Below are 14,342 nucleotides of genomic sequence, written 5' to 3'. Positions count from 1 at the left end.
GAATTTGTTCACAAAGCATTTCCATTTTTCTCTTTAGAAAATAAGTGATCAATCAGAAGAGTCATGCTTTTGATTTAGAGAGTTAAACGTTCTCATATTTGAGAATTAAATATGAAAGAAAGCGTCATTGCAGTGTGAAATTTAAAAGAATGTGAAATAATAAATACAAGAGATGAGTCTATTTGCAAAAATTTATTTTTCAAAAGTGCAAAAAAAGTATAAAAAACACCTTCAGTATATACATAAACTTTAAAATAGTGACTGTCCAATATTTATTATCACAAAATTAATTTCCCTGCAAGAAAGGAAGAAAAAAAAACAGTGTTGGGAATATTCTATGGCTTACAGTACAACAGTCTTCTCCACGGCGGCATTTTAAAGTCTCACGAGCCTAGCAGTGTAGACCGGTGGTGAAAAATTAAAATAAAAAAACATTTTTGTTCAAATTTAGCTACACAGATTTGAGGTCAGATCATGTGTCCTTGCAGCAGGGTGACGGGCCGGGCAGGAGGTTAGGAGTTGTTGTAGCTACAGTAATACACAGCTGTGCTGGCGTCTGACAGCACCGATGATATGAGGCTTTCAGGTCCTTGCATGCCGTCCTCGTGTGGCCCGTACGCCAAGCCTGTCATGTCTGCACGTGCCGAGGAGGAGCTCAAATACTGCTCGAACTCGCTGCGGTCCACCTCGGCCAGCAGCTCGGAGTGGTGCATCTGCTCCACGCTGTCTGCCGAGTGAGGGTGGGAGTCGGGAGGCGGGGAGAGCTGTCCTGCCCCGCCGGGATGCCGCTTGGGGTGGCTGGGACTGCAGTGCTGAGTGTAATACATGGCCAGGGGGTTGGGGCATCCCATGTAGGAAGGGGGAAGGGCGGCAGGCTGAGGGGGCTGCTCGGGGGCCGAGGCTGGGTGTCGGTGCAGGACGGCGTTGCTGTGGTGGTTGGAGTGGGGGTCCTGGGGCTGGTACTCTGCCGCCTGGGAGTGGTAAGTGTAGGCCGGCATCATGTGGCAGTCCTCTTGCGAGTGCGAAGGGAAGAACATGAGGTCGGACTCTACAGCATCCAGGGGAGAGGTGTCGGGCGTAGGGAGGCTGTACGTCTCATAAGAGGGGCCCCCAAGAGCCTGAGCATCCCGGTAGTGGCTGAGCGGCTGCGGAGGGACCTGGAAGCCATGCTCGTGGTAGCCCAGGCCCAGACTCTCCACACACACTCTGCCGTCCCGGGGCATCGGCGGGCCCTGGTGATCGGCCACGCCGTGGACCAGGAAGCCCGAGTCCAGCCTCTTAATCCTCTTCACCTGCTTCCGCCGCCGGGGCCGGTACTTGTAGTTGGGGTGATCCTGCATGTGCTGAACCCGCAGCCGCTCGGCCTCCTCCACAAAGGGCTGCTTTTCTGTGACAGGAAGGGCTTTCCACGATTTCCCTGCAGGTCAAGAGGAGAGCGCGCATCAATGACATGTCAGCAGATACCGTATGCAGTCTGGTGAGGCACACTAAAATAGCTTGTTGCCATTTTAGGGGGCAGGGACGGGTTTTTTGAGGTTACATGTTGCAGCTTAACTCAGAGCAGTCACTTTTAATAACATCACCTGTTGCCTTAAACAATCACTGCACTGATACATAACCATTCATTGTTCAAATTACATGAAATATTAAACTAAAAAAACTATCAGAAACATAAATTAATTATTATCCCTTTATAATAACAAGTACAGATTATACATGAGATCGATGGAATAAAGTATAACACGACTTACCCAACATTTTGCTCAGCTCCGCGTTGTGCAGGTCCGGGTTTTGCTGCGCCAGTCTCTTGCGCTCATCCTTCGCCCAGACCATGAACGCGTTCATGGGCCGTCGGATCCGCGGCTCGGTCTTGCCGCGATTCTGGCTCCCCGAGCCGGAGGCGCACGGCTCGCTCTTTACTTTGGTGTCCGCGAGGGGACTGAGGGGGTCGGCCCACTGGCAGTGTCCCATTCCAGGCATCATGACTGACATCGTACACCTTGCCTGGGTCTGATCGTCGCTGGCGTAACCCGCATCGGGACTACTCATCTCTGTCCAGCTGCGAGGTTTTGGAGGAGCCACCGCGCGGCAACACACGACTAACCGAGAACCGACAGATGGAGAGAAAATGAACTCAACACGGTGGAGAAGCCGGGGAGCAATTAGTCACATCCATAAGCCACTTGCAGGAGTCGCATGGACTGAAGTGTACCGAGTACTCAGCGCTGGATGTGAAGGCTGGCGCGCTATAAACTCACAGGCAGCCAATCACCGTGAGGTGGGAGTGCCCGCACAAAGGTGTAAAAAAGTTGGAGTGTTGCTCCGACCCTTGTTTGAAGCGGAGAGACGCTCTGAGATTCCAAATAGATGCCCAAAGTGCACAAAAGTGATATAAGAACTAATTAAACACAAGCTGCAGAGCAAAGCTTTTAAAAACAAAATGTATCTGCTTTAAAAGAAGTGAAACCACTCTTTAATCCACATTAACGTTTTGTTTTTTTTAATACTCACCCTCGTATTAGACCATGACGCTCAGACATCAATACACGTGGTCGTCCGTCTGTGTATTGGAGGCGGTTAACTGTGTTTAAATCTTGCATATCAGGTTTTACGCGTGGAGTTCTCTCAACTTTTACGCACGATCGTCTCGATGGAGACTTTCTTTGATTGCAGCCTAATGAGAAGCGCCCTGACAAAAGGCGTTAATTGACGATTTAGATTCCCTTAAAGTGAAATCAGCTTAATTAACGTTCATTATGAGGCTTCTGACACAAAAACCTGTAACATGTTGTGATACCGGCGCGCTTTTGTCTCCGCAAAAACGTCAAAACAGCGGTGGATACACTGTCGTCCCCCGGCTAGACGTCGGTCTGGGATGTTAATGAAGCCAAACAGCGGATTGATTGAGATAAGTAAGTCAAACGCTCTTCATGACTTTTAAGGTATCACATTTTTGAAGGCCCAAATGTCTAAATCTTTATATATATTAAAGGGAATTACATAAAACATGGACAGAATGGGAATAATGCCAATTTTGTAATGACTTCAAATATAACAACATATTTTAAAAAATCAGAAAGTATTTTATTATATTTCAACAACTCACACACAGCTTAAAGGAGCATTTCACCTCAAATATCTTGACCATTATGTGTCAATTAAATTAATTTGACCTCATTAGATGCTCATTCACTTCACTGTATACTTGATAACATTTGTTCCGTGAGACGTGACGACATGCAGTTTCACTGAGTTTGAGGTGAAATGTTTGGATTTCTATCAAGTCCATGAAACAAACGTGCACGCTACAGAAATGTGTGAGAACGTGTTTCGTTGTTTTTGGAGCTGCAGGACCAGGATGGCGATATGAAGGGGAGGAGGTTAAAGCAACCTGTTGCTCCTCAAATATCCAGACTTGGACTGTTTATGTAGCAGAGAATGAAGCCCCCTGTTTGTGGTCCGAAACCCAAACATCACCCACGGGCCGATGCCGGTCCTTATCAGAGCCGGCAGACCTCGACCTGTCAGCTCTTCTCGGATCGTTCCCATCTCGTTGTGGTTTACGGTCCCCGTGACGCGGCGCGGAGGGGTTGACAGAAATATGAGAGATGCCTATTCAACCTCTCGGTGCCCCCTCCTGTACAGACACCATGTGGGGCCTCCAGGGCATGCTGGGTGACCCTCTAGGGGTTAGTGGGAGGGTGTTTTGGGTGGAAGGTCCAGCCAAGCAGGGCAGGATCTGGACTATAATACTGTCATCGTCTATTTTACTGCTTATGACCTGATAAGTCCCCCCCCCCCTCTGATCCTAAGAGAGTGGAGAAAGGGAGACTCTGTGTTTGCATGTGTGTCGCCGTGAATGTGCGTGTTGACATGGGCGTTGGTATGAGTGTGCCCTGGCCACCTCTCTCTCTCTCTCTCTCTCTCTCGCTGTGTGGGAGTGTAAAATCCTGGCTTTTGATGGGAGAAGTCATAAAGTCTGGAGTCGTAGCCACATTTCCTCTACAAGGTGAGGCTTAGAGTCAACCCAAAGGAGTGGAGGAGGTTGGGGGGGGGGCACGCCTCATACTCCCCCTCCTCCTTCCTCCATTCCGCCCCCTGTCCCTCCACCAGGTCCCCCACCCCGTGCCTGGGGAGTCTGGGGCTGGGTGGGGGCCAGGGCTCTCGACGCCAGCCTCTGGACTCTGCGCTCAGGGAGAGGTCACTTGGCTTGCTTACACAATGGCATTATCTCAGTTCCAGCCTCGGCTACTGCAGCGGTGAGCACTTCCTGTCCCTCTGCAAGCACTTCCTGTCCTTGGCGTAGCAGCACAAACTGTCCGCCTTCCAAGTGAGCTCTGAAACGCAGTTGAGCTGCTGGTCGCCAGTCTCGCTGTATAAATGTCTGTGGGTGGCTTTCTTGGGAATTGCACAATGCGTTTGCTGGCTCCTTTGTGCCGAGCTGCGAGGCAGTGGTGTTAGTTTAAATCACAGGGACGGAAGGTATATATATGTTAGCACTCCGCAATGATCCCTTGAGCCGCCCGAGCTGCGAAGGCCTGAGCTGGACAAAGCCACAGAAGGGCAGAGTGCTCAGAGTTTAAACAATACTCTGCTAATTAGCTGCAAAAGTGAAGATATTCTGCCTTATTTTAGTTATTTCTGGAAAACCAAATTAACACCATAAGATTTTCTCTGTGTTTTATGGTTATTAACTGATTTGTTTGGTTGGTTAACTGTTATATTTAAGACAAGAAATTTGAGCCCCAGACCAATTTGTGACTATTTTTCAAAAATGTGTGACATTTACCACACTTATCTTCCTGTTTCTAAATATACATTTCAAGTATTGAAAGTACACTAAAATGCTAGATCATTATAAAATGTGCATTAGACTTTAATTTTCCAGGCACTTTGATCCCAATAAAGGCAATATCGCTAACATGTTGGCTTATTCACATATCCGGGAGCCATGAATGTTATTTATTGCAATATTCACTATTTTTAGCTCTGTTTTTGGTCTCCATCAACTGCTGTGGGAAACAGGTAGTGTACAGTGTGTTTATCAGAGTTGTTTTCTTGAAAATAATGCAGATAAGCGGCGGAACTGAAACAAAACAGAAAAGAAAAAACAAACTAATGAGAAAAAAAAGATTGATTACTGCAGATTTAAAGAAATATGGGTACTTTTAAAGCAGTTTGACAATGTATTTCATCCTTTAAAAGGGTCTAACATTTTCCAATTAATAAAAGGGTTTTACATTAAAGGATAACTTGAACAAATCGCTGTATCTATAATAAAATAGTCCGTAGCAGCCCTACATCAAACCTACGTGTCATGTGTATTGTAGGAAAATGAAGCCATACATCAGCGTGTAGACCTTTGCCATTATCAGCTGTGAGATAGTGATTGTTTAGATGATCTGATTAGACTATGACTTCCTCCGACACCTGCTCTGGAGAGCGGGAGGTGTTTCAGGATGGGGGGAAGGGGCTTTGTCAGGAGGAGAGAACGAGGAGGTTCATGAACAGAACAGGTGTGCAGGAGGGAAACGAGGAGAGAAAAGAGAGATTCTGTAAATAGAAATCACACCTTTTCCCAAAGTTGAGTGTCAACGCTATTGATGTCACTAAGGAATTGAAAATGAGCTTAAATTCTGCCGTCAGCTGTCTGTCATACGCCTCAGACAGTCAGTGGTGGGAATAAAGTGTACAGTCTGATGGCTTTTTATTGGTGGTCGAATGTGTAATAACCTGAAAATTATCCCATGAGGAAGATTGCAGATATGAGAGATCATCTGCAGGCTAAAGTGGTTGAATTTTGCTCACAAAAAGGATGTGAGAGTCTACATTTGATCATGTTTTTTCCCCGTGTCTCTCTTTGGTCACAGAAATTGGGGACTTGAAATTCTGACGAAAAGACTGAAACTCGATCACGCTGCCTGAATCTTTGCCTCTCGCTCAAAATGCACACATAGATGTTTTATTGGTGCTTCAGTCTTCCCCTCCTCCCTCAGGGGATTGCTGGGAAAGTCTCCTTGCCCGAGAGCACACAGCCGAACCCTGCTGAAAGGGTCGCGCTGCGGGGATGTTGTCTGCCTCGGACGAGCGGGGACACATAGAGGAAGCCGTCTCCGCTCTCGTCTCATTGTTCTGCAGGCGTTAATCTGTCGGGGATCTGCTTGGGAATCAGGTGGGAATCTACTCGGCCCTGTTTATTGCCCAGTTCACTCCACCTCGATCAACATTGTGATATCTTCGCCCTGTACCCCTCTGCAGCACCATCCGGCCCCCGGCCGCTGCACCGAGATGCTCCGACGATAAAGCTATTTCTTGTTTGTGTTCGCCGCTCAGTTTGGAGATGAGCACATCCGCCCTGTCTTCTCGTCTCGCCCTCATTCCCCGTCTGTTTGACTAAACCGAAGCCCCGGGTCCAAGACAAATTTTAAATATGCCTTTAGTCATGCTAGCATGAGGATGTTTGGAAATCTTTCACGACAAGTTGTGGTGACCTTGGGGTTTGCGCGCTGCCAGGGGTCAGCCAACAATAAAACGGAAGCAACAAGTAAAATAATCAAAGTCTCTTTCCTGAGAACATCCATAGTGCTGTAGTTCCACTCAGGCGACTTGGAGGATACAGTTATACCAAATCAGAACGTCAAGGATGTCGTGCTTTAAGTCAATGTAGCATATGGGAGAAAATTAATACATCAAAAAACTAAAAAATACCCTAAAAACCTATTTGATCATCTTACTGCTTGTCCCATCAGACTTTGTTGTGTCCATTAATCTCAAATAATAAATGAACACGAAGCCAAACTTTTGCAAATACGATCCAAGCTGTAATGAAGCAGAGCCACTAACACTAAGCCACCCTTGCCCTCAGGGTGACTTTCACTCATTTATAACTGTGCTTCTTTCTTCCAACACCACAGGGAGAAAAAAAAAGGTTCTATTAATAGGAAGTCTTGATTGACTGATGAATCACCATTAGCAAGCGGGGGAAAGGGAAAACCCAGGTTTCCTCAGTGCAATGAACAGGGGGGTCAGCCACACGGGAGAGCACACTCTTTCATCTCTTCACTTTTACTGACCCGACCCGAATCCTCCCCAACGCTGGCCGGCACATTGTCCTGACGGGGGCTAATCGAGACCCGTGTTTATCATTATTATGACTTTATCCATGAAGACAGAGGTACGGTTGGCTTCCTGTTCCGTTCCAGGTTCCTTGACGGGGACCGGTCGCGTTATTAGGCTCAACCTCAGCTCCCATCTCGCCACGCCATTGTTCCTACTGGTGCTAAGACCATTCCCAAACTGATAAGACTTGTCTATTTTGGGTCTTTCTTTTCTTTTCGCCCTTGACACGAGTATGAGCCTGAAATAGCACTTTCTCTTAAGGGAGAACAAAACATGCACGCTTGCAAATTTTAGAAAACACGAGAACAATAACTGCAGCTATATATAAAAAAAGTTTTTTACCATCAAAGGGATGAAGTTACACTCCTGAACTTTGCGTGACAAAAAAAATAATTGCGTCATAAATATTGGTGAGAAAACACATGATAGATTATGTCCAACAGGCATTATTGTTTTTCCCTGACAGCCACCAGCCACATAAATTCTACTCTCCGCAACTTGACCCGCCTTTGACCCCTCTGCCCAAGAAGTCCCTCAATCCATCTCGTCTGTTCTGCGGCGACATGATGGTGAACGTTGAAGAGACCAGAACAATATACAGACCTCAAAATCAGCGTTTGATGTCTTTGTGATGATATGAGTTAATTACTGATCAAACTCAAACTAGGATTTTTTTTTTTTTTTGGAAATGAAGGGAAGAGACAGTGAAGCCTTTGTATATGACAATCAGGGTGTGAATTGATTCCTCCGTCGCTCAAACACTCCCGGTCCTTTCATGTGTGGCCTTTGCCTTGCTGAGGCCCTAAGGCGTAAAACAAAAAAAACGCAGATACCTCGAGGGTGCTAACAGGACGCCACGTCGGGCCGAGGGTGACCAATGTCGATCAATAGTAGCATGTGTGATCAGTGGCATCGCACCTAGCAAGAATCTGGATCAATAGAGGTAAGCAAGGGAGCAGAAGAGACAGAAGATAAGAGGAAAAAGATCACAACTCAAAAGTGGCTGAAACAAAATCATAAGACGTGCTTCAATGTGGGACTTTTTATAGTTTTTTTTGTTTTTGTTTTGTCTCACTGTGAAATAATTTCGCAGTCATTTCTGAAGATAACAGAACAAATACTCCAAAACTCGTAGTTGGAACTTCCTCATAGACGCGACAACTTCTCCTTTAATGCGGTTCAAAGCTCCTTAAAACTGTTTTCCCACATTAACTCCGATCTTTACGCGACCTATTTATGACGCAACACTTTTTTTTTGTGTATGCTTTAATGCAAAGTTAATTGCATCAAACAGGAGTCTTTGTTCAACTCGGTCACATCAGAGACAGCAGCGCTCCGCAGACCCCGATGTCCATTATTGTGCTAAAGTGAAAGAAATGGCCGAGGAATGTGTTGTTTTCACACAGCTGTGGTTTTATGGAGGAAATGCACTGTGTGTGTGAGGGCTTCCTCCCTATGTTGTTCCCTTTATACGAACGCTGTATGGAAACGAGCAGCGTTGATGAGAAAAGCCGACCCACTTTCAATCGGATTCACACATATTTTCGTGTCATGTGGTTTATTTCTTTGCTCCCGGCTCACATCAAATTACTGTCCCGTCAAACTGACTGAAATTGCGAGGCAGATGGATCGGTGTCAAATTAACAACACTGTGGGGAGGAATAATAATCAACCTCAGGCGTGAACATTGTACTTTCACCTTTTTTCAAGAAAAAAAATCCAAAGTGAGAGCATTAACATATTCCAAAAACACATCATTAAGAGGAAACATGGCCGTTTTAACTACAATGAGCCACGTCACCGTGACATGCACGACGCGAGAGCATTTTATCTACACATTATCTCACATATCTGGCCTATCTTACGCTTCAAGGAGTTCCTGTGTTTGACTAAACCTGAGTGTCTGAGTTCACCTGATGGAGATTATCTCCTCAGTTCATTTACACACAATGGTCTGGATCATCAATATACTTGCTCCCTACAGTTGCAGGCTACTGCACCAAAAGGCCGCAACCTCAGCTTAAAGGAATACATTTAAGTAAATATGAAGCTACTGTCTAGTTGGTTAGCGTAGCCTAACATTAAGGAGTTAACAACCCAAACCATAACTTGACCTAAAAGGAGAAAACATTGGACTTCATTTATCAGATGGACACAGACACGACTGAATGCTAATGTTGCTCTAACAGACAATAGTTTGCTAACCTATACCATAGCAACCCAATGAGGTGATAACATGTCAATATGCCATGAATTTTGATACTTTTGGACAAAATCAAAGTACCTGTTTTCACCGTTTCAAGTCACACTTAGCTTAGCGTTCTGATAGTTAGCTGATACTTAGCTATCAGTTTATAGGCTATAGCTATAATATGAAACTACCACTTAGCTTAGCGTTCTGATAGTTAGCTGATACTTAGCTATCGGTTTATAGGCTATAACTATAATATGAAACTACCATTTAGATTAGTTTACTGCTAGTTAGCTGATACTTAGCTATTGGTTTATAGGCTATAGCTATAATATGAAACTACCACTTAGCTTAGTTTACTGATAGTTAGCTGATATTTAGCTATCGGTTAGGCTATAGCTATAATATGAAACTACCATTTAGCTTAGTTTACTGATAGTTAGCTGATACTTAGCTATCGGTTTATAGCTATAATATGAAACTACCATTTAGCTTAGTTTACTGCTAGTTAGCTGATATTTAGCTTTGCTTCTTGTGCAAACTTAAGGTTTATGCAAACGTTGGTCCTGGTTCTAGCCGTTGGGGCATTTTACAACATTTAGGACCTAGTTATCTAAATAAGGGTAATTCAAGTTGTCATACCGGGAACTTCATTTACCTCAAAAAGAATCATCCGCTGAGTTACGGATTTCTTTCTCCCAATGTAAGTCTATGCGTCCAATGAAATTATGTGACCTTTGGCCACTATGTAAAATTTGCTTCGAAGCCCGGCGCTCTTCTTTTGGGCTTTGCTCTAGCTCCACACTTAGAACACATACATGAGAGTGGCATCAATCTAGTCTGCAGCAAGAAAGTAAATAATGCATTTTTCAAAAAATGCCTAACTCAGTTTGTTGGATTTAGTTGCAGCGGTGAGGTCACAGATTGAAACCAACAAAATAATGGTGGTGCAGCATAGCAGACTCTGTGGAGATGACCTGCTCCCTCTGTAGACACAAACGTTGATTCTAAGGTAACAAAAACACAACAATTCTTGTTTACGAAAGAAAATGTACTTAATATTGGCCTATATCCCCTTTCTGCAAATATTCCATCTAGACCCCTCACATTGGATCTTTAAATTAAATTTAAAGCCTGATGTTTTCCCTTCCAATCACATTTTAGCAATCAATGTCAGCTGATCAGCATCCCCCCCTGTGATTATAACGCCATGATAACATGGGAAAAGCTTATATCAGGAAACTCGGGGGAAAGTCCCTTCTGATATCATCACATACTGCATCCAGACAAAAGCCTGTTACTACCTACACTGACATGCTGCAGTGTGTGAAACAATGGGGACCCAAGAGGACGCTATTCGCAGCTGAAAAATGGCATCCAGATATTCTGATCAATGCCCGTGGTGCAGACTTTGAACTTTGCAGGAATTGTTGCATTCTGGTGCAGCGGCAGGTTCGGTCTTTTTTGGCTCGATACCATCCTAAACATGCGTTATCGCTGCAGGCTGTGGAGCACGGGGCCTTATCAGATGGCCTTGTGGCCTTAGAATAACATGGGCTCTATCATGCCCAAGCAGACCCGTATCTGACAGCGATGTCATAGAACAACAATATATGCAATCTGCAAGTGATGCACATCATGTTACTCAAGATGCACACAAGCATTTATTAAACCTGATGTGGCACATTTACAAAATACTCAAAACTGAATATGATTTTAGGCAAAAGAGTATGATTTTTACTGTATAATGATAACAGATCCTGACACAGAAATGATGGTATTCTTTGAGGACATTCACGAAAAGATATTTTGCACATTTCTACCACAAACCAGACTTCACAGCCTCGGCCTCATGCGATCTGCTCTCGTCGTATTATAAGGCACAGATTTACGGAGTAAATCAAAGCAGACTATTTCCTCAGCTCAGAGGAAAGCCCCTCGGAGGAGAATGAGTTGATAAAGTCCAAATGTGCCTACAGCTTCCTCTCAGATAAATAAATACATAAATAAAAACACGCCGGCCACTTAAGATTTATTGTTCCTCTGTAGGCTGTGAAGTAGAGGCTATATTGTTTATAATAAATACGTCCATTAACAGATTTGGCCCAGGTGGGTGACATGTCCTCTCTGATATCCCCTCACCCCCCCTCCCCCTGCAGGCACCTAGACCCCACCGGGGGCCACAATACTTCCATTTAAGGCAGTGATGGCCAAGAAAAGGGGGGACTACAGAGGTTAGGGTTGGTTTGACTGGGCTGAGACCGTGTCATGTTTTCTGGAGTGATAAGAGCCGGAGCAGGAAGCTGTGAGAGGGCAGGAAGGAAGAGAGCTTAGGTCTGGAAGGAGAGAGGGGAGCCGTGGAGACAGAGGATGAGGGGAAAAAAGAGTGGAGCAGCAAAAACAAGACATTTTTTAAAATAATCAAACATTATCCAAGGAAATGCAATAAATCTTAAACGCATGCAGCAGTATGTGTTAGAGGTATATGCTTTCTGCACTGTGTTTCGTGTATGCAGGGGGGAGGGAGGGAGGGCCGAGCTCTGCTGGGAAACGCAGAGGGAACCTGGGGTCCAGGGGGAAGTGAGTGGATGACTAAATTTGGTCTGAAAGGCCACACTAACTTACACCTGCTTCCCGCAATCAAACAGGCCACACAATGATGACGATATCGAGCATCGGGCTTTTGTCTGTTGACACCGGGCCGAGTTGTACAGCGAGAAGAAAAACTTTCCCTAAAAAACCTGCACAGAACGGTTATATTTCAGAAATGAAAAGGGTAGTTAAAAGCAAGCGGAGCTCAAAACCATTTGTGACTCTGTTCTGTTTTATGTCTGTTTCGTGTTGTGGTTTCATTGATGGTTTTGTGTGTGTGTGTGTGTGTGTGTGTGTGTGTGTGTGTGTGTGTGTGTGTGTGTTTGTGTAAAACCTAAATACAACTGTGCAGATGCAAGAACCCAAAGCAGGTTTTTTGTAGAGATCATCTTGCAATGGGATCATCAGGTGAGGGCCCCTTCCCCACTTACTACCCCCCCCCCCCCCCCCCCCCACTTACTTACTACCCCCCCCCCCCCCCTTACTCTCACCACATCTGGCTTCAAACTTGACCCTCATTTTGTTCTCCACCACACACCTGTATAGTTTTGTGACTGCATCTTGCACAACTGTAGACAAAATCTGCTGCAGTTTTCTCCAGGACCGCATGTTGCCATGGCGACGCACACGCAGACAGATGGTGACAAATTGATACATGGTGACGAATGTCATTTTTAAAAAAACTGACGTAAATACAACTACAGTATGCAGATTCACCAGTTTTCCAAACCAGGTGTGTCAACATTCATGACAAAGAAGGACCTTAAATTAAAATGGACCAACTGTCTGTTTTGAAACAGCTGGTTGAAGTTTGAATTCATCAAAGGTAAACACACTCGCTTCCTAGGTGAGAATATCAGCAGCTCATGTTCCACCACACGCTCATCTTTTTTCCCCTTTTTAATCAATCTGTTCATCTAAAAAGGATTTCTCTATTTTGAGATTTTAATCCAGCGTCTGAGATAATCTGTGAAACTCAGGGATTGGAGGAAGGGATGGACGGGGGCATGAAAGCCACTCAACCTCAGCCCCGGCTCTCACAATTACACCCACAAGGCATCGGGGCGACCGATAAATCACGCTCCCATAATGCCTCTCGGAAAATTAATTTTTTTTCTGAGGCTCGGGACTCGGTCATGTAGGTCAGATAGTCGCCGCTGCTTTGGTCGATTTTCCAGGCATTTCTCAGTCGGATTAAAACATGGAAGGAAACAAGTGTAAATGATGGTCAAGCCTCGGTCAGGTCGTGTTTTAAAAAAACAACAGATCATCTGGATGGAAACTAGGATGTGTTGTGATGTATGGGATGAAGTGTCTATATGTGGGGTTTTAGTTCTGCTTTACTGTGTTTTACAGATGGATTATGAATCAGTACAACAGAGGGAGCCCTCCACTGGAACTCAAAGGCATTACACACAAACCTGAAAGCCTTATTGCTCATTCTCATGGCTCTTTATAACACAATATACAGTAAACAGACATGTGCACTGCATAAATCTGCACACGTGTAGCTCTATCAGTAACACGTAGGACTAATTTTAGTGTTTTGGTGGCGTGGCTGTTGCTGTGTGCTTCCTCTCTCCAGGGCTGCAGACATGATTGGAGTGTAATCAGCGGCATGGAGCACATCTGGGGGAGCACTGTTCTTTAAAGCCTGAGCAGCAGGTGTCTTTTGTCTGCAGATCTCCTCCCATCACACGCTTTGGCGTCATGTGACGAAAATAATCCAAAGAATTACCTTTCAGAAAAGACCAGACTTGTGTACTTGATTTTGACTTTATTTTTTTTTTTGAAGAGAAAAAGGGGAATTTCTTAGGAGGATGATGAGCAACATGACAATATGGATCACACATAAAATACAGAGAAGACAAACACCCTTAGTTACAAGATTAGAGCTGCTCTTTGCTGCTTCATGCTCCTGCATATACAGTATATATACGGTAGCACATATTTCTCCTTTATACATAATAATAATTTAGCTTTAAAAATAAAGTAGGACAAGTGGGAAGAAAGCGACAATCCCAATCAAAATATGAGATATTAGATATAACAGTTCCCAAATATAGACCCTTGGCATTACTAAACTCATGAAATGTGCAACCATCGGAGCGTCGTTCACAATTTGAAGACGACCGGAAGTTCATCTGGTATGACGTCGACAAACATTTGACTTCTGACTCTTTTTGAATGTTTTGAATTTGTTTTAACACTCTTGTGATTTTTGAATTGAATGCACTACTAAGTGAGAGCTAATTGTGTTGTTTTCTGATTTATATTTAGGATATAATGGAGAAAATGTTCTCAACAGATTTCATTGGTTGTGTCTGAAATGGAGCCAGGACAGAGCCAGAGTGTCTGGCCTCTACTTGCCCTCCGAGGGCTTTATTAGAGGTCTATTACTGTAAAGCTGCTATCAGCTATTGGGGGGAGGGGGGAGGGG

General features: G+C 44.6%; 1 protein-coding gene across 1 annotated transcript; it reads right to left on the bottom strand.

Moving 5' to 3' along the window:
- Positions 1-184: 184 nt before the first annotated feature.
- Positions 185-2,207, bottom strand: sox17 (SRY-box transcription factor 17). Its single transcript, XM_084033518.1, has 2 exons — positions 1,752-2,207; positions 185-1,417 (listed from the first exon to the last, which is right to left on the bottom strand). The coding sequence occupies exons 1-2, from the start codon at positions 2,047-2,049 to the stop codon at positions 513-515; spliced, it is 1,203 nt and encodes a 400-aa protein (XP_083889644.1). The 5' UTR covers positions 2,050-2,207; the 3' UTR covers positions 185-512.
- Positions 2,208-14,342: the final 12,135 nt, after the last annotated feature.

This window comes from Eutrigla gurnardus (genome assembly GCF_963514095.1).
Source record: "Eutrigla gurnardus genome assembly, chromosome: 18".
Lineage (NCBI taxonomy): Eukaryota > Metazoa > Chordata > Actinopteri > Perciformes > Triglidae > Eutrigla > Eutrigla gurnardus.
This window is presented reverse-complemented; position numbering and strand designations above follow the sequence as displayed.

What these genes read in the sequence shown, in the direction of transcription:
- sox17 (XM_084033518.1), bottom strand. Translation starts at nt 2,049, where the DNA reads ATGAGTAGTCCCGATGCGGGTTACGCCAGCGACGATCAGACCCAGGCA. An exon ending in GGAGCTGAGCAAAATGTTGG is followed by an intron (nt 1,418 to 1,751) that starts GTAAGTCGTGTT and finishes CTTGACCTGCAG; the next exon opens with GGAAATCGTGGAAAGCCCTT.